The 25,739-nt window shown below is 48.3% G+C and overlaps 1 protein-coding gene across 3 annotated transcripts in view; it reads left to right on the top strand.

The window, feature by feature from the left end:
* The window catches only part of CEP85L (centrosomal protein 85 like), a 229,008-nt gene that overhangs the window by 198,469 nt on the left and 4,800 nt on the right, over positions 1–25,739 (top strand). For all 3 annotated transcript variants that reach the window (XM_038767385.1, XM_038767401.1, XM_038767393.1), the window contains exons 8-10: positions 1,884–2,038; positions 8,587–8,704; positions 9,145–9,195. In XM_038767385.1, coding sequence (XP_038623313.1) covers positions 1,884–2,038; positions 8,587–8,704; positions 9,145–9,195 — 324 coding nt within the window. The remainder of the gene's footprint in view (positions 1–1,883; positions 2,039–8,586; positions 8,705–9,144; positions 9,196–25,739) is intronic.

The following is a 25,739-nucleotide window of genomic DNA, read 5'->3' on the forward strand; positions in this document are numbered from 1 at the left end:
CAGGTGCTGTGGGGAGGGGAAGGAGGTAGGGCGGAGGGGAGGGGGAGGGGGAGGAGGGGGAGAGGAAGGAGGGGGCTCAAAGACTGGTAGAGTACTGGAAACTCTCCAGGTGCGACCCTGAGAGGGGCTGCATATTGTAAGCGCTCAATAAATACCAGTGATTGATTGATTGATTGATGGATTATTGCCTTGTCTGCAACCTGTCTGAATTCCCCTAGTCCTTCCTCTGGCCTCAAAGGTTATATTTCTTAAGCGCTTACTATGTGCCAGGCACTGTACTAAGTGCTGGGATAGATATAAGCAAATAGGGTTGGACACAGTCCCCGTCCCACATGGGGCTCACAGTTTTAATCCCCATTTGACAAATGAGGTAACAGGCACAGAGAAATGAAGCAACTGGCCCCAGGTCATGCAGCAGACAAGTGACGGAGCCAGGATTAGAACCCAGGTCCTTCTGATTCCCCAGGCCCACGTTTTATCTGCTAGGCCATGCCACTTCAGTGCCCATCTTTCTGCACCTTCCCATTCTGTTCTTTGCGAACCCCTTTCATTCATTCATTCAATCGTATTTATTGAGCACTTACTGTGTGCAGAGCACTGTTCTAAGCACTTGGGAAGTACAAGTTCCTTTCCCAACATTCCCCTTCCTCATCAGGCCTGTTCCTCCAAGGGTCTTCTCCACCCTACTCATTCCCAGAACCCTCCCATCTCCAGCTGGCCTTGCTTCATGGCCCAGAATCAGCGTGTCTGGGTCTGGCGGAGGATGGAGGCCCTGGGTCAGGATGGGTGGGGCGAGAGGGAAGGATCACCAGGGGTCAGGGCAGTGGAAGGAAATCTACTCCTGGGCTCTTCCCACTCTGCTCCTCCTTGGTCCTGCCCCTGCCGACTTGTACTTCCCAAGCACTTAGTACAGTGCTCTGCACACAATTGAATGAATGAATGAATCCTGATTCTGCCTCCTCCTGTACTTAGGTCCCTTGGCCTTCCCTGGCCCCTCCAGCTCTCAACCTCTCCAACTCTTCTCCCCACAAAGCCGCTTACGGAGTAGGCTTGAGTGTAACTCCATGCCCTTTTGAAAACTCTGAGCAGGCCTTGCCTGGGTGTGTTATCTTACGCATAAAAGGCCGCTAATTTGACAGCTTGGCATTTCCCATAGGGCGATGAATTGTGGTACTTATTACATACTTATCACATGCCAAGCTATCTACTAAACACTGGGTTTGTTACAAGGTAAGCAGATTGGACACAGTCCCAGCCCCACACGGGGCACACAATCTAAGAGGGCGGGAGAACAGGTATTGTATCCCTATTTTGGCTCAGTGGAAAGAGCCGGGGCTTGGGAGCCAGAGGTCGTGGGTTCAAATCCCAGCTCCGCCGCTTGTCAGCTGTGTGACTTCGGGCAAGTCACTTCACTTCTCTGTGCCTCAGTTACCTCATCTGGAAAACGGGGGTGAAGACTGTAAGCCCCACATGGGACAACCTGATCACCTTGTATCCTCCCCAGCACTTAGAACAGTGCTTTGCACATAGTAAGCGCTTAACAAATGCCATCAGCCTCATCAAGTGACGTAATTGAGGGGCAGAGAAGTGAAGTGACTTACCCAAGGTCACCCAGCAGGCAAGTGGAGGAGCCAGTATTAGAACCCAGGTCGTCCTACTCCCAGGCCCGGGCTCTTCATTCATTCATTCAGTCGTATTTATTGAGCGCTTACTATGTGCAGAGCACTGTAGTAAGCACTTGGGAAAGCACAATACAGTGATAGAGAAAGACAATCCCCGCCCACAGTGAGCTCACAGGCTAGAGATGGCTCTTCCCACCAAACTCTGTCTGGGGCAGTGGACTAATTTTTTGCCATTCGGCCCCTTGTCAATTTACCTCTCAGCTCCAGATCCTCGAAGAGCGGAATGCCGCATTGCAAGAGACCATTGCTGACATGGAGAAGAAACTCAGTGAGACCAGAACGCAGTGTCGGGAGAAAGAAGTCCAGCTGGTGTGCCAGAAGAAGAAAGAAAAGGAGCTCGTCACCACAGTGCAAAGGTGAGAGAGCCTGCGGGAGCCTTGCGCCCTGCAGGTTTGGGGGTGACCGCTCGGGTGGTCTCCGAGTAGAAGATGGAGGGAGTGACCTCTCGAGAGATGGGGTGCCCCCTTCACAGACTGCACATCAGCACTAATGGGGGAAGATGAGCAAGTCCGGGATCCCGTCGAGAGTTGTAAAATGAGTAATGTTGGGAGAGATAGAAGTATCCAGGCCTTCATTTTTGAAGATGACATCACTTTTATTCATCCATTCATTCATTCAATCCTATTTATTAAGCACTTACTGTGTGCGGAGCACTGTACTAAGCGCTTGGGAAAGTACAGTACAACAATAAAGAGTGACAATCCCTGCCCACAATGAGCTCACAGTCTAGGCAACTCAACTGTATTTATTAAGTGCTTACTGTGTGCAGAGCACTGGTGTGGCTCCCTGGAAAGAGCACGGGCTTTGGAGTCAGCGGTCATGGGTTCAAATCCAGGCTCCGCCAGTTGTCAGCTGTGCGACTGTGGGCAAGTCACTTTACTTCTCTGGGCCTCCGTTACCTCATCTGTAAAATGGGGACGAAGACTGTGAGCCCCTCGTGGGACAATCTGGTCACCTGGTAACCTCCCCAGCGCTTAGAACAGTGCTTTGCACATAGTAAATGCTTAATAAATGCCATCATCATCATTATTATTATTATTATTACTAAGTGCCTGGAAAAGAACAATACAACAATAAACAGTGACATTCCCTGCTCACTACAAGCTCACGGTCTAGAGGTGGGGAGACAGACATCAGTACAAATAAATAAAATTATAGCTATATACACAAGTGCTGTGGGGCTGGTATGAGGAGGTGGAGAAGCAAAGGGAGCAAGTCAGGGCAACGCAGAAGAGAGCAAGAGATGAGGAAAAGTGGGATTTAGTTTGGGAAGGCCTCATGGAGGAGATGGGCTTTCAATAAGACTTTGAAGGTGGGAAGAGTAAGCTTCACTTAAGGTGTGGCTTATCTTTTAGAGCATTTATGACCGAAAAGGCCAACATGGGGCCCACGGACCCGACCATACTGTACACACATCCAGACTGCTCTTTGTTGGGCTCTTGTGTTTGCTCCATGCCTCTCCTAGAGCTCTTTTCACTGGCTTTTGTGGAGGGGGGAGAATCAATCAGTCAATCACTGGTATTTATTAACTGCTTACTATGTGCAGAGCAGTGTACTAGGTGCTTGGGAGAGTACAAGGCCTTCCCAGACTGAGCCCCGTTTTTTTCTCTCCTCCTCCCGATCCCCCCTGCCCTACCTCCTTCCCCTCCCCACAGCACCTGTATATATGTTTGTACAGATTTATTACTCTATTTATTTTACTTGTACATATTTATTATTCTATTTATTTTGTTAATGATGTGCATCTAGCTTGAATTCTATTTGTTCTGACGACTTGACACCTGTCCACATGTTTTGTTTTGTTGTCTGTCTCCCCCTTCTAGACTGTGAACCCGTTGCTGGGTAGGGACCGTCTCTATATGTTACCAACTTGTACTTCCCAAGCGCTTAGTACAGTGCTGTGCACACAGTAAGCGCTCAATAAATACGATTGATTGACTGAATGAATGAATACAAAGGAGAGAAGCATCATGGCGTAGTGGATAGAGCACGGGCCTGGGAGTGAGAAGGTCATAAGTTCTAATTCTGGCTCCGCCACTTGTCTGCTGTGTGACCTGGGGTAACTCACTCCTCTGGGCCCAAGTTGCCTCATCTGAAAAATGGGGACTGAGATTGTGAGCCCCACATGGGCCAGGGACCCGATCTGCTTGTTTCCATCCCAGTGCTTAGTACAGTGCCTGGCATAGAGTAAGCACTTAACAAATACCATCATTATAAATAATAATAATAATAATAATAATAATAATGGTATTTGTTAAGTGCTTACTATTTGCCAAGCACTGTACTAAGCACTGGGGGAGATACAAGGTAATCAGGTGGTCCCATAGGGGGCTCACAGTCTTCATCCCCGTTTTACAGATGAGAGAACTGAGGCACAGAGAAGTTAAGTGACTTGCCCAAAGTCACACAGTTGATAAGTGGCAGAGCCGGGATTAGAACCCATGACCTCTGACTCCCGAGCCCATGAACTTTCCACTAAGCCACGCTGCTTCTCTGTTATACTACAACAGAATTAGCAGATGCATGCCCCTGTCCATAACGAGCTTGAGAATGAGCCAGGAAGCAGAAAGTGGTACGGACTGGGGAGTGGAGAGACTGGAGACACGGAGGTCACCGAAGAGGCTGATGTATCTGACAAATGACTGGGTCAGAGTGGTGGACATTTAGATGGGGATGCGGGGATGAATTCTGGGGATTTTGTGGAGGAAGAACCAACAGGATTTGGTGACAGACTGAACATGTGTGTTGTAGCTGTAAGCCCGTCTGGGCAGGGAACATATCTGCTAGTTCTGTTGTACTCTCCCAAGCACTTAATTAAATGTTCTGCACATAGTAAGAGCTCAGTAAATACCATGGATTGATTGATTGATTGATTGAAAGAGAGGGGAGTCGAGGAGAATGCTAATGTTACAGGCTTGAGAGATGGAGAGAATGATGGTGGTCATGTTGACTGTGATAGGAAAGTTGCAGGGACAAGAAGATTTGGGAGAGAAGGTGAGGAGTTTACTTTTGGACAAACTGAGCTTCAGGGCTAGTGTACTGATCTCAGTCCAGGAAAAGAATCAGTCGTATTTATTTAGCGTTTACTGTGTGCAGAGAACTGTACTAACTGCTTAGGAGAGTACAATATAACAATATAACAGACATATTCCCTGCCCACAATGAGCTTATAGTCTAGAAAGGGAGACAGAGTTTAATATAAATAAATAAATTACTGATATGTGCATAAGTGCTGTGGGCCTGGGGGTTTGGGAAGGGAGCAAATCAGGATGACATAGCAGGGAGTGGGAGAAAAGGAAATGAGAGCTTAGTAAGAGAAGTCCTCTGGGAAGAGTTGTGCCTTCAGTAAGGCTTTGAAGTTGGGGAGAGTGATTGCCTGTCAGATATGAAGAGGGAGGATGGTCCAGACAGAGGTAGGAAGTGAGCAAGCGGTCAGTGGCGAGAAAGGAGAGATGGAGGTACAGTGAGTATGTTGGCATTAGAGGAGCAAAGTGTGTGGGCTGGCTTGTAGTAGGAGAGAAGCGAGGTGAGGTAGGAGGGGACAAGGTGGTGGACTGCGTTAAAGCCAGTGGTGAGGAGTTTTTGTTTGATGCGGAGGTGGAGGGGCAGCCACTGGAGGTTTGTAAGGAGTGGGGAAACATGTCCTGAATGTTTTTGTGGAAAAATGATCCGTGCCGACAGAGTGAACTGGAGCGGGGAGAGCCGGGAGGCAGGGAGGTCAGCAAAGAGGCTGATAGAGTTATCAAGGCGTGAAAGGATAAGTGCTTGGATTGACATGGTAGCAGTTTGAATGGAGGGGAAAGAAGGACAAAAGAATGTTAAAACAATCAAAGTCTGGTGGGCTTTTGGTGGTGACAGGGGGCCATCCAGCTCAAGTCCAAGCGGCAGGTATTTAAGGCAGTTGGGCTGTCCAACTTCATATATGGTTGGAGACCTGTGAAGGCACGAGTAGTTTTTTGGGCAGCTTCTTCAACATCGCTCACAAACCACCCTCTACCACCAAAGGTAGAGCAGGTTACCGGCAGTAGGGTTCTGGAGCTCAGTCAACTCATCACAGCCCAGATCTGCTGGGTGAGACATGGGAGAAGACTAGGTGATGATGATTATGGCATTTATTAAGCGCTTACTACATGCAAAGCTCTGTTCTAAGCGCTGGGGAGGTTGCAAGGTGATCAGGTTGTCCCATGGGGGGCTCACAGTCTTCATCCCCATTTTACAGATGAGGTAACGGAGGCCCAGAGACGTGAAGTGACTTGCCCAAAGTCACAGAGCTGACAATTGGCGGAGCCGGGATTTGAACCCATGACCTCTGACTCCAAAGCCCGGGCTCTTTCCACTGAGCCATGCCAGACAGAAGCAGTGTGGCCTCGTGGAGAGAGCGAGGGCCCGGGAGTCAGAAGGGCCTGGTTTCTAATCCAGTCCCACCCTTTGTCTGCTGTGTGACCTTGGGCAAGTCACTTCACTTCTCTGGGCCCCAGTTACCTCATCTGTCAAATGGGGATTAAGACCGTGAGCCTTGTGGGGGACAGGGACTGTGTCCAACCTGACTGCTTAGTACAGTGCTCTGCACACAGTAAGCGCTCAATAAATACGATTGAATGGATGAATGATTGGCTTATATCCTCCCCAGGGCTTAGTAGGGTGCCTGGCACATAGGAAGCACTTAACAAATACCACAATTATTATGTCCATGGTCGATTCAAGGCACTGCCTTATGGCCAGCTGAAAGGACCACCCTCAGCTGTGAAGACAGTCATTCAGCCAGTCAGTGGTGTTTATTGAACGCTTCCTGTGGGCAGAGCACTATATTAAGCACTGAGGAGAGTACAGTATAGCAATATAACAGACACAGTGGAGCGCAGCGCCAAATAATGCAACCCAGCATGGACAGACCAGCTAGGCAAGAAGGAATCGGGAGCCAATTGCCTTACTAAGATTAGGATTCCAGGAGACAGACGCAAAATCAGAGACCGGATCTGTATGTGCAAACAGTGCTGAAGCACGGCAATCTTTACAGCCACATTGGCACTCTTGAATGGGATCTCACAGTCAGTGTCATTTTTGCACACAGAGGACAATGCTCTGTCAGATTTATGTGTGCGCTGTGGACATACGCACACTCAGATATTTCATTTCTCAGAATTTTGTATGTGGGTTTAATTGCATCGTATCACCTCGCTGTCTCTGAGTAGACGCATCTTTGGAACTAAGGCCTAGCCTGGGGCTGGGCAGTATTTATTTAATGGCGTTTGACATTGATGGTGGTGGAATCTGTCATCCTTTGTGTTGGAGCTAGACCGTACTTATGCAATGATACATCAGTAGCTTGCTCCTGGGACTCTGTGTACAGAAGTAGGAGGAATTAATCAGCGGCAGATGGATGATAGGGTTTCCCCCGGCGGATTAAATCGATTCATCTCTCTGGAGTCCTCTCAGGTGCCTAGGGCTGAAGCATCTCTGTGGTAGTTTGGGAGATCACCAGACCGTATCTCTTCCCATCTTCAAAGCCTCCTGAAATTCCACCTCCTCCAGAAGGAGTTCCTGATCAATTTTCTTCTCCCCAGAGTATATCCCCTCCCAAGTTCAACCTCAGTCCTTTTGCCCTCACTGTTACCCGGAGCACTTATGATATGCGTACTGTTATTTAAGCATTTACCCATCTTTCTCTTCTATTTTTCCTCCTCACCGTAAGTGATTTTGTGTCCATTCCCTCCCTCCATTAGAGCTTAAGCTCCTCAAGGACAGGGTAGTTTCTTACCTGTATGATACTCTCCCAAATGCATTACACAGTGTCCTTTCCCCAGTCAGTGCTTAATAAACACCACTGATTGGGACTGAGTGGACACACCCCAAAACCCAGACATGCCCAAGAACCCGTCCCAAAGACATGTACGCAAAACTAAAACATGAGCAAAGAAGGCCATTTTCAAAATATTTGGAATAGATCGCTCGTTGCAAGAGGGGCTCATCTTTTGATCCAGCAGTGGTATTTATTGAGCGCTTACTGTGTGCAGAGCCCTGGACTAAGCACTTGGGAGAGTACAGTATAACAGAGTTGGCAGGGAATTTATAATCCAGATATCCGAAATGAGGGTGCTGGGCACTATCTAAAAACGTTTAATGTCAGATCGTCTTTCTGCAACATACCCTGACTCTGAATACATTTCATTTTCCCCAAATTGGCAGCTGATTCCCCTTTCCATTTGAGAGGCTAGAAGTGCTCTAACGGATTTTGTTCTCCTGACACCCTTCATAGACTCAGATATGTGTTCTTGGTGCTAAATTGGCGGGGGGAAGCCATTCTTCCATATAAGTTATTTATGCTGAGCTATTTTTAGAAGCCAGTGATAGTGCCAGCGGGTGAAGAAGTACTACACATCAGAACTACATTGGTAATAAACAAAAAAAGCCCAGAGCCTCAGTTTTGCTCTCTTCTTTTGGGGGACCCGGCAGACTCAGGAGGCCTGAATTCGGGCTTGCTCTCTCCAGCACACACAGAGAGCAAGAATCAGGCCTTTTTTTCCTCTCCTTGTACAGTGAGGGGTAGGGCCAAACGGGGGTCCCGGAAGGAGCGAGAGGGGTTGCGGGTGCAGAACGGCGGTTCCAAAATGTTCGAACCGGGAAAGGGGCTTCTCTGGGAGCCCAGCACAACCCATCTCTTGCACAGGGTGGCGTGGAGACCGTGGGTGTGCTGTCAGTCACCACAGGGAAGGGAGATCCGAGGCCTTCCGAGGGCGAGTGCCTACTGAAATTTTTAGCCCCGAAGCCAGGGGCCAAGTCCCAAGGGGGCAGAGTGTCGGCAGGCCCACCAGCATGCCCCCGGACTGAGATTTTAGTGGGAGCTGGGGAGGACTCGTCTCTACTGTGCCAGCCTGACTTCCCTGTCCCCGTCTCTTGGGTGCAGCCTGCAGCAGAAAGTGGAGCAGTGCCTGGAGGACGGAGTCCGCCTCCCCATGTTGGACACCAAGCAGCTTCAGCGGGAAAATGATTGCCTCCGAGAGCAGGAGGAGAAAGCCAGCCAGGTGAGTGCAGCCCGCACAGCGAGGACGGCCGCGGGGGGAGGAGGAGGAGGGGACTGGCGGAGGTGGGCCGGGAGGAGGGAGTCCCCGGGGTGGGCTCGGCAGCTGCAGTGTATCGGCGGACGTCCATCGTGATGGCCGTCCCCTCCCTCTGGCCGAGACGTGGTCGGACGTCCCCTCTTATCGCCCTGGTGAGCGGCTGGGAACGACGGCATCTTCGGCGTCTTGGACGACCAGACAGAAATGGTGTGAACCCGAACATGCAGAAACCCACGTCCCACGTTTGCCCCGTGACTTCTTCCAGAGGAAGTCCATTTCCCAACCCCCATCTAGGCAGGAGTTAAGGGAAAAAATGGACGCAACCAGGGGAAAAGGTTATACTGAATGCAAAACGATAAACCTTCAGTGACTGATTGAGCTGATTTGTGTCTCCTTTGATATAGGTCATAGACAATCAGCAAAATCAGATTGAAGTGATGAGTTTAGAAATTCAGGTAAGGGATCGGCAATTCCTGCATCTGTATATCTGATTAGCTGACCATTTCTGTATACACTGACGATCTTTTTGTTGGTCCCGCTGAATGTAGGGGAGCCTTTCAGGGGAGGGGCCCCAGTTCTGGGTGGGTAGGCTGTGGATCTCACTCAAGAATTGTGTTTAGAAGCAGCCCCGGCCTAGTGGAAAGAGCCCGAGTCTGGGGATCAAAGAATCTGGTTCCTCATCCCAGCTGTACCCAGCTTATCTGCCTTGTGACCTTGGGCAAACCACTTAATTTCTCTGGACCTCATTTTCTTCATCTGTAAAATGGGAATTCAACCTGTTCTCCCCCGGCTTCAGACTTTGAGCTCCATGTGGGGAAAAAGGCAGCGTCCAACTTAATGAGTGTATTTTCTCTGCCCCAGTGTTTAGTACAGTTCTTGGTGCATAGTAGGCACTTTACAAATCCCATGATCATTATTATTTTTTTTATTACCATCCCAAGCTTGTATGCCTTCCACTTTCCTGACCCTGATTATGAGAGTAGTAGAAGGGAGGGATGCATTATTTGGCACCAAAGTCCCCCCAACACTGTAGCATGTCTATCCTACTGGTCCAAGAAACTATATGGCCTAAATAAGCACGGACTGAACACGCTCCAGCACCAGTGTGGACATTCACATATTCAGGGTGAACCAGAGAATTCAGGGGTCGGTGTGGGCTAGGCTGACCAGGTTACCTGGGACCCTTCCAATTCCAGGGCATTAATTGATGCTTCCTTAAAATTACCATGGCTATCCTATGGCAATCCTGGACTGTCCCAGCTAAACCAGATTTCGTTTATGGTCAGTTTAGTTGTGTGTAAAATGCCTTATTCTCCAGGTGTACTTGGATCTGGAGCTAATGTGTACAGTTCTAAATCCTGGAAGTGGGGAGCTCTAAACTTTAACAGCAATGTTAACAAGTAATAATAATAATAATGGCATTTGTTAAAGCGCTTACTATGTGTCAGGCATCGTATTAAGCACTGGGGTGGATACAAGCAAATCGAGTTGGATACAGTACTTGTCCCATGTGGGGCTCACAGTCTCAATCCCCATTTGACAGATTAGGTGACTGAGGCCCAGAGAAGTAAAGTGACTTACCCAAGGTCACTCAGCAGACAAGTAGTGGAGCCAGAAGTAGAACCCCTGTCCTTCTGACTCTCTATTCACCATGCCGTGCACGTTGAAGTCAGTCGGTCAATCATATTTATTGCGCGCTCACTGTTTGCAGAGCACTCTACTAAGTGCTGGGGAGAGTATAGTGTAACAATAAGCAGACACATTCCCTGTCTTCCACTGCAAAGCGATGGCTGTAAAAATTTGGGGAAAGAGTGAAAGGAGAAATTCCTTGATTGACTGAGTGTGGCTCTGTAGGTTGGGGTTTGTACTCAAATGGGAAGTAGTCAAGGCTGTTCCGATGCCTGGAAAAATGGGAATCCAAGGATTGCAATGTTTGGCCCCATGAAAATAGTAGGATAGACACGGCTCCAGGGGCCTGTCTGTTGTGAAACAGTGAGGAAATGGGCCTTTGTGATATTCAGAGGCAGGGACAAGGGTAAAGTGTCTGCCTCCAGCTGACCCAGGTTAAAGGCTTCCAAGTAGGGGCCCGGGGTGGGGGTGGCTGAAACCATCAACAGTTGTAATGATTGTGGTATTTCTTAAGAGCTTACTATGTGCCAAGAACTGTACTAAGCCCTGACAGAGATGCAAGATCATTAGGTCCCACATGGGGCTCACAATCTAAGTAGGAGGGAATCTCCGTTTTGCAGATAAGGGACCTGAGGCACAGAGACGTGAAGTGGCTTACCTAAGGTCGCACAGCAGGAAAGTGTCAGACCAGGGATTAGAACCCAGGTCCTCTGACTCCGAGGCCTGTGCTCTTTCCACTAGGCCACACTGCTTCTCTAAGCAGGCCCCACAGGCCTTGAGAAAACCCTCCCTCTTTCTATAAGCCTTCACCCATACAGCTGGTGCCTATACACAGGGCTGTTACTCTCTGGATAACAGTTGTGAATTAATAATAAAGTAATAATAGTTGTGGTACTTGTTAAACCCTTACTCTGTGCCTAGCATTGTACGAAGAGCTGGGGTAGACACAAGAGAATCAGGTCAGGCACAGTGATGATGATGATGATGGCATTTATTAAGTGCTTACTATGTGTAAAGCACTGTTCTAAGCGCTGGGGAGGTTACAAGGTGATCAGGTTGTCCCACAGGGGCTCACAAGTCTTAATCCCCATTAATCCCCATTTTACAGATGAGGGAACTGAGGCACAGAGAAGTGAAGTGACTTGCCCAAAGTCACACAGCTGACAATTGGCAGAGCCGGGATTTGAATCCATGACCTCTGACTCCAAAGCCCGTGCTCTTTCCACTGACCCCACACTGCTTCCCCTACCCACATGGAACTCACAGTCTAAGTAGGATGGAGAACAGATGTTGAAACCCGATTTGACAGGTGAGGAAACGGGAGACACAGAGAAATTATGTGAATTACCCGAGGTTTCACAGCAGGCAAGTGACAAAACTGGGATTAGACCCCAGGTACTCTGACTCCCAGCCCCATGCTCTTTCCACTAGGCCATGCCGCTTCTGTAAAGCCCATTAAGCCGGTAGAGTAACCACTGTGCCGCACTTCAGGAAGGCGTTCCGGGCAGAAAGCATTGCTTGTGAAAAAGATCAAGTGTTGCTTTTGTCCTCGTGTGGGAATTAGCTGTGGCCCAGACAAAGAGGATCGAGTTAATGGAAAGGAAGGGGAGCGATCCAATATCAGCAGCCTCAGAAGACCTGGCTGACCTAACTGGAGACTGGTCTGGTTCTTCGGAGTGGTTCCGGGACCCTCTCCCCTGCTGAAATTACCTCTACCTCCCCTGTTGCCCCCCCTTTCCACATGGCCTAGTGGAAAGACCGCAGACCTGGTAGTAAGAAGAACTGAGTTTGAATCCCAGCTCCGCTCCTTGTCTGCTGGGTTTCTCTGGCTGCAAGCTCGTTGTGGGCTGGGAGTGAGCCTACCAACTCGGTTGTATTCTACTCTCTCAAGAGTATACGCAGAAGCAGCGTGGCTCAGTGGAAAGAGCACACACGGGTTTGGGAGTCAGAGATCATATGTTCTAATCCCGGCTCTGCAAGTCACTTCTCTGTGCTTCAGTTTCCTCATCTGTAAAATGGGGATTAAGACTGTGAGCCCCACGGGGGACAACTTTGTATCCTCCCCAGCGCTTTGAACAGTGCTTAGCATATAGTAAGTGCTTAACAAATACCAAAATTATTATTATTATTATTACACTTAGTAAGCACTCAGTAAATACCATGGATGATGATGATGATTTGTGTGACCTTGGGTAAATCACTGAAATCCCTGTGCCTCAGTTACCTCATCTGTAACATAAGGATTGAGTCTGTGAGCCCCATATGGGCAATGGACCGTGACCAACCTGATTATGTATCTACCCCAGCGCTTAGTACAGAGCCTGGCACATAGTAAGCACTTAACAAATACCATTAAAACAACATAAACCCCACAGACGTCGGACCCTGGGGGCAGATGACAAATTCAGTCCTTCCTGCCTCCTGGGGCTTGCGCAGACCTGGGGGTCCTTTGTGATTTTTGTCCCAATCAATCAATCCATCAATCAATCAGTCAGGCAATTGTGTTGATTGAGTGCTTACCAGGTACAGAGCACTGTACTAAGCACTTGGGAAAGTACAGTATAACAATAAACAGACACATTCCCTGCCCACAACGAGCTTACAGTCTAGAGGAGGTTGAGCGCTTACTGTGTGCGGGGCACTGTACTCAGCGCTTGGGAGAGTACAGTCATTTTCCTTCAAAACCATTCAGACCATGTTTCCCCACTCCTCTAGAAACTCCAGTGGATGCCCATTCACCTCCACATCAAGCAAAAACTCCTCACCATTGGCTTTAAAGCATTTAACCACCTTGCCCCCTCCTACCTCACCTTGCTGCTCTCCTCCTACAACCCAGCCCTCACACTTCGTTTCTCTGGTGTTCACATTCTCATTATACCTCGATCTCGTCTATTTCATTACCGACCTTCAGCCCACATACTACCTCTGGCCTGGAACACTGTCCCTCCTCATATCATACATATAATTGCTTTCCCCCACTTCAAAGCCTTATTGAAGGCATATCTCCTCCAGAAAGCCCTTCCCGACTGAGCCTCCTCTCCTCCCACTCCCTTCTGGACCTCTTTTGTTTGCTCCTTCATCATCCTCTCTCCCTTTTCCACAGCACATATCTATCTATCTATCTACCTATCAATCTATCCATCTATATCATCCATCTACTCTATCTCTGTAATTTATTTATCTATATTTATATTAACGTCTGTCTGCTTGTCTAGTCTGTAAGCGCGTTGTGGGCAGGGAATATATTTGATGTTCTGTTATACTCTCCCAACCACTTAGTACAGTGCTTTGCACACAGAAAGTGCTCAATAAATACGATTAGTAATAATAATAAAATAATAATAATGCAATATAACAATATACAGAGTTGGCAGACGCATTCTCTGCCCACAACAAGCTCACAGTATAGAGGGGGAGACAGACGTTAATATAAATAAATGAATTACGGATATGGACGTAAGTGCTGTGGGGCTGAGGGGAATGAAGGGAGCAAATTAAGGGAGTGCTGAAGGGAGTTAAATGCAGGTCTGTTTGGATTGGGGCTGGGCCACTTGCTGAAGCAGTTGGGCTACAGGGAGCGGGTGAGCATGGGAGTTCGGGCAGGCAGCTTTCAGGATGCTGAGCTGTCCACTCTGGAGACCAGTCCAGCAGGGCTGACAGCTGCTGGGACTCAGCCCCACGGGGATGTCTTTGTGATGACCTCTGGGATGGAAAAAGCCCTTCACAAACAAATCCCACTCCCCTGTCCTTCCCCACATGCGCCGTCAGGTCTGGGTTCGACAAGCCAGAGGAAGTGCCCAGGCCCCATTCGTAACAAAAACGCTTCTGCTCAAGGACAGCTAGAGGGTGTTTTTTGGTAGCATCTGATTCAGGAAATCTCTTCCCTTTCAGAGGAAACTCTCACAGCTTTCTACCGGCTTTAGGAAGCCGAGCCCGCTCCCACCCCTCTTCCCAGTTTTTCAGTGGATACAAGTCATGCCTCGTCCAGAGGAGTCACTCCCCAGGGACAGCTGCCTGTGCTGCTGATCCCCCCTGCACCCTCCTGAATGTCCCTCTTCCCTCATCCTTCCATATTATTATTGTGATATGGGTTAAGCACTTATCTTGTACCAGCAGTGTATTTAAGCGCTGGTACTTAAGAAAGTCAGGACAGACGCAGTTTCTGTCCTCCCTTGTGGGAGTCGCTATCATGGGAGATCAGGTATTGAATCCCCATTTTAAAGATGAGGAAACTACGGCACTGAGAAGTGTGCCCAAGTTCACACAGAAGGTAAGTGGCAGAGCTGCAATTAGAACCCAGGTCCTTTTAATTCCAGGCCGGTCCTCTTGCCATTAGGACGCTCTGCGCCTGTTCACTGCATTAAACTAAACAGAACTTCCTATCTTCCCACCCAAACCCTGTCCTCCCCATCCTTTCCCACCGCTGTAGACAATATCCTCCCTATCTCACAAGCCCATAACCTTGGTATTATCTGCGACTCATCTCTCTCGTTTCACCGGCAGATTTAATCTGTCACCAAATCCTCTCGGTTCTACCTTTACAACAGTGCTAAAATCCACTGTTTGCTCTCCATTTTTTAATGGTATTTATTAAGCGCTTACTCCAAACCAGATACTGTTCTAAGCGCTGAGGTAAATACAAGGTAATTGGGCTGGACACAGTCCCTGTCCTACATGAGGCTCACAATCTTAATCCCCATTTTACAGATGAGATAACTGAGGCACACCGAAGCAAAGTGACTTGCCCAAGGTCACCCAGCAGACAAGTGGTGGAGCTAAATTTAAGATCCGTATCCTTCTGGCTCCGAGGCCCATGCAGTAGCCACTAGGCCTCAATAACTGCTGCCTCTCTGCTCCAAGCACTTATCCTGCCTCGACTGCTGCTTCTGCCTCCTTGCTGACCTCTGGGCCTCCTGCCTCTCCCCCAGCCCCAGTCCATACCTCACTCTGCTGCCCGGATCATTTATCAGCAAAAACACTCAGTCTATGTCTCCCCATTCCTCAAGAGCCTCCACTGGCTGCCCACCCACCTCCTCGTTAACAGAAACCCCTTACCATCAGCTTTAAAGTACTCGATCAGCTTGCCCTATCCTACCTCACCTCACTGATCTCCTCCTGCAGCCCAGCCCCCACACACTGTTCTTCTAATTCCAGCTTACTCACTGTGCTTGGATAATAATAATAATAATAATAATAATAATAAATATGGTATTTGTTAAGCGCTTACTATATGCAAAGCACTGTTCTAAGCGCTGGGAAGGTTACAAGGTGATCAGGTTGTCCCACTGGGGGCTCACAGTTGTAATCCCCATTTTCCAGATGAGGTAACTGAGGCCCAGGGAAGTGAAGTGACTTGCCCAAAGTCACACAGCTGACGGTTGGCGGACCCGGGATTTGAACCCATGACCTCTGACTCCAAAGCCCGGGCTCTTAACATTGAGCCATGCTGCCTCTCTTGGATCTTGTCTATGTCACATCTAGCCCCTTCTCCACATAACAATAATAATAATGATGCCGTTTATTAAGCGCTTACTATGTGCAAAGCACTTTCTAAGCACTGGGGAGGTTACAAGGTGATCAGGTTGCCCCACGGGGAGCTCACAGTCTTCATCCCCATTTTACAGATGAGGTCACGGAGGCACAGAGAAGTTAAGTGACTGGCCCAAAGTCACACAGCTGACAATTGGCGGAGCTGGGATTTGAACCCATGACCTCTGACTCCAAAGCCCGTGCTCTTCCCACTGAGCCACGCTGCTTCTCTCCACATCCTCTCCCTAGCCTGGAACTCCCTCCCCTTCCAGTATGCCAGACTACCACTCTCCCCACCTTCAGAGCATTATTAAGGCCACATTAGAGAAGCAGTGTGGCTTAGTGGGAAGAGCACGGGCTTGAGAGTCAGAGGTCGTGGGTTCTAATCCTAGCTCCGCCACTTGTCTGCTGTGTGACTCTGGGCAAGTCGCATAACTTCTCTGGGCCTCAGTTACCTCATCTGTAAAATGGGGATTAAGACTGTGAGCCCCACGTGGGACAACCTGATGACCTTGTATCTACCCTAGCACTTAGAACAGTGCATGGCACATAGTAAGCGCTTAACAAATACCAACATTATCATTATTATTATTATTATTATCTCCTCCAAGAGGCCTTCCCAGATTAATCCCTCTTTTCCCCAGCTCACTTTCCGTTCTGCGTCATCTATGGACTTGGAGCTATGACCTTCGGACATTTGATAGTAACCCCACCCTCAACCCCACAACACTTATGTACATATCTTTATATGTTATAAAATATTTATTTATATTATCATCTGTCTCCCCCACTAGAGGGTAAGCTCGTTATGGGCAGGGAACGTTTCTGCTGATTCTATTGTATTATTCTTTCCTAGCGCTTAGTACCATGCTCTGCACATAGTAAGCACTCAATAAATACCACTGATGGACTGATCATTTGCACCTTCCTATGCACCTCTCTCCCTGTTCTCTCTCAAAGCAGCGTGGTTCAGTGGAAAGAGCATGGGCTTTGGAGTCAGAGGTCAAGGGTTCGAATGCCAGCTCTGCCAATTGTCAGCGGTGTGACTTTGGGCAAGTCACTTAACTTCTCTGTGCCTCAGTTCCCTCATCTGTAAAGTGGGGATTAAAGATTGTGAACCCCCTGTGGGACAACCTGATCACTTTGTAACCTCCCCAGTGCTTAGAACAGTGCTTAAAAAATGCCATCATTATTATTATTATTATTATTCCCACCCCTACAGCCGGTGTGGAGCCAGAAGTGGGCCTCCATGGACCCCCATCAGGCATCTTTTTCCCAGCTGACCAATGAGTGATTGCCTCCCCGCTGACAGCAGCAGTCTCATCAGCCCCCAGCCCAGCCGCTGGGGATGACTGACTGACTGAAGGCATCACAGACACATGGGATAGAAATCCCTTTTGGGCGGCGGCCCTTTCTTTTCCTAAAGGGTGCCTTCCCACCAAGCATTTAGCACAGGGCTCTGCACACAGAGGGGGTGCCCAGTATAGACCGACTTTGATGATCCCAGCCAAAACAGCCCTGGCTAGCCCGGCCCGAAGCCCGAGCATCTGTGGCCCACCCAGGGACAGCAGGTGATTAGACGCTGCTTATTCTCCTGAAGTGGTCACAATAAATGCTGAGCTAAATTTTCTGGGAAGCACAAAAATTTTTTTTTTTTAAAAAAAAAAAACAAACCCTTGTGGAGCAAGTGATGTGTTCCAGCAGGTGTGGTGCATATTCTAATTTCTCAAACCAGAAGTATCTGCTTCTGAAGAAACAGGCAGAGATAGATGTAGGCTAGGTAAATCCACCACAGCTGTGTTGTGGGATTAGAAGGAATGTTGCAAAACACTGCATTTAGCGAAGCAATAACACACCTCCCCTCAGACACAACCAGAAGAGTTGAGTAGCCCAGGTAATTAATTACCACACAGTACCCATCAGTACTGCAACCTAAACAGTCAAGTTTATGTGGTTGGAGGAACCTAAAGTAAGATTATTACAGTCTAAATGCCTCCACAGGCTTAGCATATTATGCCCATTAACCTGAAATGTCTCCCACACCAGAAAATGTATGTAATATGATTTTCAAAATGTGTTTCCCCTCTTGTGATTTTTATATCATCTTCCTGGAGAATTGAGTGTCTTGTACCAGTGTTCCCGGATAATGGGGTTCACCCAGGTCTTTGAATTCTTTTCTGTTCCTTGGGTTTTTCAGCCTTGTCCCCATTCAGTTAGTTTTCTATTTCCCTATTAAAGTTTCCTTCAGCTTTATAGTGGGGATTTGGATTTTTCAGTGTCTCCTTTGGACACCTGGAAAATGACACACTCTTAAAGGAGGAAAATGAGTTTTTACATGTTTAAGTGTGTAGAAATTGTAGACATTTCTATTCCTTTTTCCCCTGTCCTTGCTCATTCATTTCTCTTCCCCCCGCCCACACTTTCTCTCTCTGGCTCTCTGTCTCTCTCTCTCTCTCTCATCTCTATCAGTATTATCTTGATTTCCATTTGGATTGTATTTCAAGCAGCTCCTTGGGTGGTTTTTATATGCTATGCAGCATCCAGGCTTTGTGCAGCCACCTGAGTGAGAAAACTAGAGTGAATAGCACTATCCCAAAATTAGATTTAATAATGCTTTATCAGAGAATGTTCCCCTCTCCCCCTCATTTGTTAACCCATAAGCTATGCCTTTGTCCATTTATTTATGCGATAGTTGCTTCAATTTGTTTTGGAGAAATGAAAGTGGTTTTTTGGGGTTTTTTTTTCCCCAAAGTGTCTTTAGGATCATGCCGCACAGTGACGAGTTGCTAAAGTGCTTCACTGATATTCACGCCTTCCCAGTAATCCGTAGTGGAGAAGGCACAGCTGGCACACTGTGGGGGGATAATTTGGAGATCAGAGGGTGGGGTTAATGGCCCTGAGTCCTGACTTCCAACTGGCAAACCAAGCTAGCCTGGAGGAGGCCCTCCAATAGAGGCTACGGGGCCACCCGGACAGGGGGATTGTTTGCCACTCTGACTGCACTGTTGCTAGGAACCCAGGGCCACAGCTGGGGTAACTGGATTTGGATCATCTTTGGAAATGAACTTGAGCCCCTCGTTTATCATGCCTACCAAAGAGCAGGTGTTGAATTTATGACAAGGTGCCTTGGTGGCCAACAAAACAGTGTCCAAGTTCACCAGATAATAATAATAATAATAATAATAATAATAATAATAGCATTTGTTAAGCACTTACTATCTGCAAAACGCTGTTCTAAGCACAGATAAGAAGATGGAACCGTGTGTCAGGAGGCAATTAGTGAGGTTGAATTTATCCATTATAAGAGCTTGTTTGCAGCCCCTTCCTCCTAAAAGAGAGATTTGAGCACCCGACTCCAGAAAGCTTTAGAGGAACAATCAGAAAATCAGCCTTTTTTTAAAAAAATTGTATTTGTTAAATGCTTACTATGTGCTTCCTGAGTAGTGTACTAAGCGTTGGGGTAGATACATGCTAATTGGATTGGACAAAGTCCCTGTTCCACAAGGAGCTCGCAGTCTTCATCTCCATTTTACAGATTCATTCATTCATTCATTCAATTGTATTTATTGAGCGCTTATTGTGTGCAGAGCACTGCACTAAGCGCTTAGGAAGTACAGGTCAGCAACATATAGAGAAGGTCCCTACCCAAAAACGGGCTCACAGTCTAGAAGTGGGAGACAAACAACAAAACAAAACAAGTAGACAGGTGTCAAAACCATCAGAATAAATAGAATCATAGCTATATGTATATCATTAATAAAATAGAGTAGTAAATGTGTTCAAGTAGAATATATACAGTAATAAATATGTACAAATATATACTAGTGCTGTGGGGAGGGGAAGGGGGCAGGGTGGAAGGGGGGCGGTGGGGAGGGGAAGAGGAGAGGAAAAAGGGGGTGCTCAGTCTGGGAAGGCCTCCTGGAGGAGGTGAGCTCTCAGTTGGGCTTTGAAGGGAGGAAGAGAGCTAGCTTGGCGGATGGGCAGAGGGAGGGCATTCCAGGCCCGGGGGATGACATGGGCCGGGGGTCGATGGCGGGACAGGCGAGAGCGAGGTACAGTGAGGAGATTAGTGGTGGAGGAGCGGAGGGTGCGGGCTGGGCTGGAGAAGGAGAGAAGGGAAGTGAGGTAGGAGGGGGCGAGGGGATGGACAGCCTTGAAGCCGAGAGTGAGGAGTTTTTGCTTGATGCGTAGGTTGACAGGCAACCACTGGAGATTTTTGAGGAGGGGAGTGACATGCCCAGAGCGTTTCTGTAAAAAGATAACCTGGGCAGCAGAGTGAAGTATAGACTGAAGCGGGGAGAGACAGGGGGATGGGAAATCGGAAAGGAGGCCGATGCAGTACAGATGAGGTAACAGAGGCACAGAGAAGTGAAGTGATTTGCCCAAGGTCCTTCTGAGTCCCAGGCCTGGGCTGTATCCACTAGGCCATGCAGCTTCTTCCCTTCATCATGGTGCCTAGAGCTGAAAACAATGAAAAGCCAGGGCAAGGGGGTGGGAAGACATGACTCTTCTCTCTCCAGCCTTTAGGATGAGTGGCTAAAAGAGCCACACCACCTGGGATATGAGCATGCAAGATTGATGAGTAAATCTTGTCTGCTTTAGAGCTGGTAAAGGAGGATGTGCCTCCAAAGGTCAGGGGGAGGGGAGGGAAAATGCTAGGGCTATATTTGGTGTGAAAAGGGACATTGCATCGAATGGCAGCCTGCCCCAATTATGGAAGTCTCCAGGAGCTTCTCACCGGAGAAAACTGCCGGGAGGCAGACAGGCAAGAATGACTTGGTGCAGGGATTCCCGTGGTGAAGTAACTCTTCCCCAGACAAGGGGTGCCGCCTAGTGGATAGAGCCTGGGCCTGGAATCAGAGGACCTGGGTTCTAATCCCGGTTCTGCCACTTGTCTACTGTGACCTTGGGCAAGTCACTTCAGGGAACGTAGCTCCCAACTCTGTTACATTGTACAGTGCTTTCAGTGGAAAGAGCCCGGGCTTTGGAGTCAGAGGTCATGGGTTCAAATCCCGGCTCCGCCACTTGTCAGCTGTGTGACTTTGGGTAAGTCACTTAACTTCTCTGGGCTCAGTTCCCTCATCTGTAAAACGGGGATGAAGACTGTGAGCCCCCCGTGGGACAACCTGATCACCTTGGAACCTCCCCAGCGCTTAGAACGGTGCTTTGGGCTAGAGAAGAGATGGGCTCAGTGGAAAGAGCACGGGCTTTGGAGTCAGAGGTCATGGGTTCGAATCCCGGCTCCGCCACATGTCTGCTGTGTGACCTTGGGCAAGTCACTTAACTTCTCTGAGCCTCAGTTACCTCATCTGTAAAATGGGGATTAAGACTGTGAGCCCCACGTGGGACAACCTGATCACTTTGTATCCCCTCAAGCGCTTAGAACAGTGCTTTGCACATAGTAAGCACTTAACAAATGCCAACATTATTATTATAGTAAGCGCTTAATAAATGCTATTATTATTATTATATAGTAAACGCTCAATAAATATGATTGCGTGAGTGACTTCACCTTCCTGTGCCTCACCTGCAAAATGGGGATCCAATACCTGTTCTCCCTCCCACTTCAACTGTGAACCCCCATGGGGCCTGTATCCACCCCAGCACTTAGTACAGTGTTTGGCACCTAGTAAGTGTTTAACAAATGCCATTATTAGTAGTAGTAGTAGTAATATTCATTCATTCATTCAATCGTATTTACTGAACGCTTACTGTGTGCAGAGCACTGTACTAAGCGTTTGGGAAGTACAAGTTGGCAACATATAGAGGCGGTCCCTAACCAACAGTGGGCTCACAGTCTAGAAGGGGGAGACAGAGAACAAAACAAAACATATTAACAGAATAAAATAAATAGAATAAATATGTACAAGTAAAATAAATTGATAAATAGAGTAATAAATACGTACAAACATATATATAGGTGCTGTGGGGAAGGGAAGGAGGTAAGGCGGGGGGATGGAGAGGGGGAGGAGGGGGCAATAATAGTATTGCCTGGCGCACCCGGAGATTTTGAGGCATCGTTGTCTTTGATTTCAGTGAGTATGTGCATGCCCCAACTTTTAAGAGTGGGCTCCCACACACTCCACCAAATAAAAGATGACATGGCTGTGTATGAGAACCTCTCAGTGAGGAGGCTTTCGTGGGAGTGATCCACCAAACCCCAATGCCCCTGACCCCTCAAGTTTACCACATTCTGGGCACAGCAGAGTGCAGTGCCCGGGTGACCGTCATGGATTGAGTGTACCCCATTACACAGGGAACAAGGGATCTCCTTCTGCACCCACTGCCTGTGGCAGTCAGACCAACCTGGCAGCCTAGTGGATAGAACACAAGCCTGGGAGGCAGAGGAGCTGGGTTCTAATCCTGACCTTGATGCCTGTCTGCTCCATTACCCTGGGTAAGCATTGAACTTCTCTGGCTCCAGTTACCTCATCTGTATAATGGGGACTAAGACTGTGAGCCCCATGTGGGACAGGGACTATGTCCAAACCGATCATCCCGTTTGTACCCCAACAGTTAGTACTGTGCCTGGCACATAGTAAGGGCTTAACAATGCCATATGAGAAGCAGCGTGGCTCAGTGGAAAGAGCACGGGCTTTGGAGTCAGAGGTCACGGGTTCAAACCCCTGCTCCGCCAATTGTCAGCTGTGTGACTTTGGGCAAGTCACTTAACTTCTCTGTGCCTCAGTGACTTCATCTGTAAAATGGGGATTAAGACTGTGAGCCCCCGTGGGACAACCTGATAATAATAATAATGATGGCATTTGTTAAGCGCTTACTATGTGCAAAGCACTGTTCTAAGCGCTGGGGGGGATACAATGTGATAAAGTTGTCCTACGTGGGGCTCACAGTCTTAATCCCCATTTTTACAGATGAGGGAACTGAGGCTCAGAGAAGTTAAGTGACTTGCCCAAGGTCACACAGCAGACTTGTGGTGGAGCCGGGATTCGAACCCACGACCTCTAACTCCAAAGCCCGTGCTCTTTCCACTGAGCCACGCTGCTTCTCTGATCAGCGTGATCACCTTGTAACCTCCCCAGCACTTAGAACAGTGTTTTTTCTAGACTGTGAGCCCACTGTTGGGGAGGGACCGTCTCTATATGTTGCCTACTTGTACTTCCCAAGTGCCTAGTACAGTGCTCTGCATACAGTAAGTGCTCAATAAATACGATTGAATGAATGAATTTTTTTTAAAAAAAGGAGAGAAGTTGCTCTCCATGAGGAGAGGTTCTGGGAAGACTAGGAGATGAAGAGGCTGATTCCAAAACTAACAGAAGACCTACAAATGGGCAACACAGCAGCAGGGCATGGTACATCTTCTTATTTGCCCAAGTTGGAATGGAGTGACAGTTGCTTACCAGTCTTTTCCCCTCCACCCATGTGGGTGGGCAGGATCTCACCATCATTGGTGCCATTTGGGATTATGAAGGACAGCTAGGCGGAGGAAGAAAAACCACGTAGTTATTGGCGGGAGAGGAGTGGGGAAATCGGCCGACTCTCAGGGCGCTCCAGAATTGGAGATGTATAAAATCAGTAACATAGTACTCTCCCTTTTTAAGCTTTGCAAGAACTGTGGTTTCAAAGCCCCATGGGTTCTATCAACCATAGCTCAGCGTTATTAATATTCAGGGAAGGCAGCTTGCTGGACTAAGGCAAGAGAATCCTCGCCAAGTACATAAATAGCCATGAGGTCCCATCGGTGGTGAAATGAATCTGCTGCCTGCTCTTAACAATGAAGATAATGAAGGTCATGAGCATTTTGCAGGATCAGCAAGGGTCAATGTGGGTGCGGGGGTAGGGTGGGGGCTGAGTAGGGGGAGGAGTTCCCCCTGAGCCCACACGCTAAATAAAGGAGATGTGCACAAGGGAAACCAAATGCGAAGTAGGTATTTGCCCGGGAAGGATGCTTCACAGTGGCACATGACTCGCCAGGCTGCTGCCGAGGATTTTGGATGCTTCCTACCCAGGGAGTCCTGAAATAGTGTATTCTAACTCACTGAATGTGGTGGTCTGAACAAAGAAAGCATCCACGGCTACACACATGTGTTGGAGAAACAGTGAGATTCTGTAGTTCTTTCATTCATTCAGTCATTCAGTCATATTTATTGAGCACTTACTGTGTGCAGAGTATTGTTGTACTAAGCGCTTGGGAAAATGCAGTACAACAACAGACTCATTCCCACAGTCTTAGAAGAAGAATAGGTATTAATTCCCCATTTTACTGTGGGGACACCGAGAAGTGAAGTGATTTGCCCAAGGTCACAAAGCAGGTGAATGGCAGAGTGGGGATTAGAACCCAGTTCTTCTTATTCCCTGGCCTATGCTTTTTCCACCAGTCCCCGCTGCTTCTTGTTACTTCCCAAGTCCTACTGCACCAGGGTGAAGGGCCCCCATTGGAGCTGGAAGGTGGCAATTTCAAGACAAACCGAAGGAAAGGGAAGTGGAGCAGCATGGCCTAGTGGCTAGAGCACGGGCCCAGGAGCCAGAAGGACCTGGGTTCCAATCCCAGCTCTGTCACTTGTGTGACCTTAGGCAAGTCACTTCACTTCTCTGTGCCTCAGTTACCTCATCTGTAAAACAGGGATTAAGACTGTGAGCCCCATGTGAGACGTGGACTGTGTCCAAACCTGATTAGCTTGTATCTACTTCAGTGCTTAGCACAGTGTCTGGCACAGAGTAAGTGCATAACCATACCATACCATAAAAAACCTGAAAAGTAAAGTGATTTGCTGAAGGTCACACAGTAAGAAGGTAGAGCAAGAATTAGAACCCAGGTCCTCTGACTCTCGGGCCCCTGTTCTTTCCGATAATAATAATATAGTGTTTGTTAAGTGCTTACTATATTCCAGGCACTGTTCGAAGCACTGGGGGTGGATACAAGCAAATTGGGTTGGACACAGTCCCTTGTCCCACGTGGGGCTCACAATCTCACTTCCCATTTTACAGATGAGGTAACTGAGGCACAGAGAAGTTAAGTGACTTGCCCAAGGTCACACAGCGGACAAATGGCGGAACCAGGATTAGAACCCGTGATCTTTCCACTAGGTTATGCTGCTTCTGTGAACGACACGGGGCTCCGTCCTATGTGTTGGGCTTGGTGCTTCAGTGGTAGAGCACTGCTGCTTCAGACTTCCTATTGCCAAGCATGCTGTGCTGACAGAAAACAATGATGGGCAGCCTCACACTCCCCCTTTAGTGGCGAGGGAGATGTTCCCCATTAAGGCTGTTCAAGCAACTGAGGGTTGCTAAATGCTGCCGCAGCCTCGCCAGGAATCGGACCAAACAAGCGCGGAGCCGTCAACTTCCCTAAGACTTGTGTACAATAGGGACTGTCGTCGTCTTCAAGGCCAGCAGCCCTGATAGAGTTCCTCCGGGGAACAGAGCTCTATCCTGGTCCTCACTAAGAGTAGCCTTCTGTGGTGCAGAGCTCCATACTGGACGCATGGAAGCACGCAGTAGTAGTAAAAGACTTGGTCCCTGTCCTTAAGAAGCTGACAGTTTAGTGGGAGAGAGGTGAATGTCCTGGAATTTATCTTTCCAGGAATAGTGATGGGCTGTGCCAAGCCATCCACGGATGCTATTAAACAGGGACTATAACCTTCGGGGTTTTTTCTACATGAAAGACTAATTTTTAAGGGAAACGAATGGGGTGTGGAGAGATTTGCTATTAACCTACAACAGTCCAAAAATAGTCTTTCCCAAGGGGCTGACTCAGACGCATGCGCGCACTCTCTCTGTCTCTCTCTCTCTCTCTCTGTCTCTCTCTCTGTCTCTCTGTCTCTCTCTCACACTCTCCCCCCTCCCTCCCTCCTGCCCCCCCCCCCCCCACACCTCCCTCAGT

Source organism: Tachyglossus aculeatus, chromosome 2 (genome assembly GCF_015852505.1).
Source record: "Tachyglossus aculeatus isolate mTacAcu1 chromosome 2, mTacAcu1.pri, whole genome shotgun sequence".
Classification (NCBI taxonomy): domain Eukaryota; kingdom Metazoa; phylum Chordata; class Mammalia; order Monotremata; family Tachyglossidae; genus Tachyglossus; species Tachyglossus aculeatus.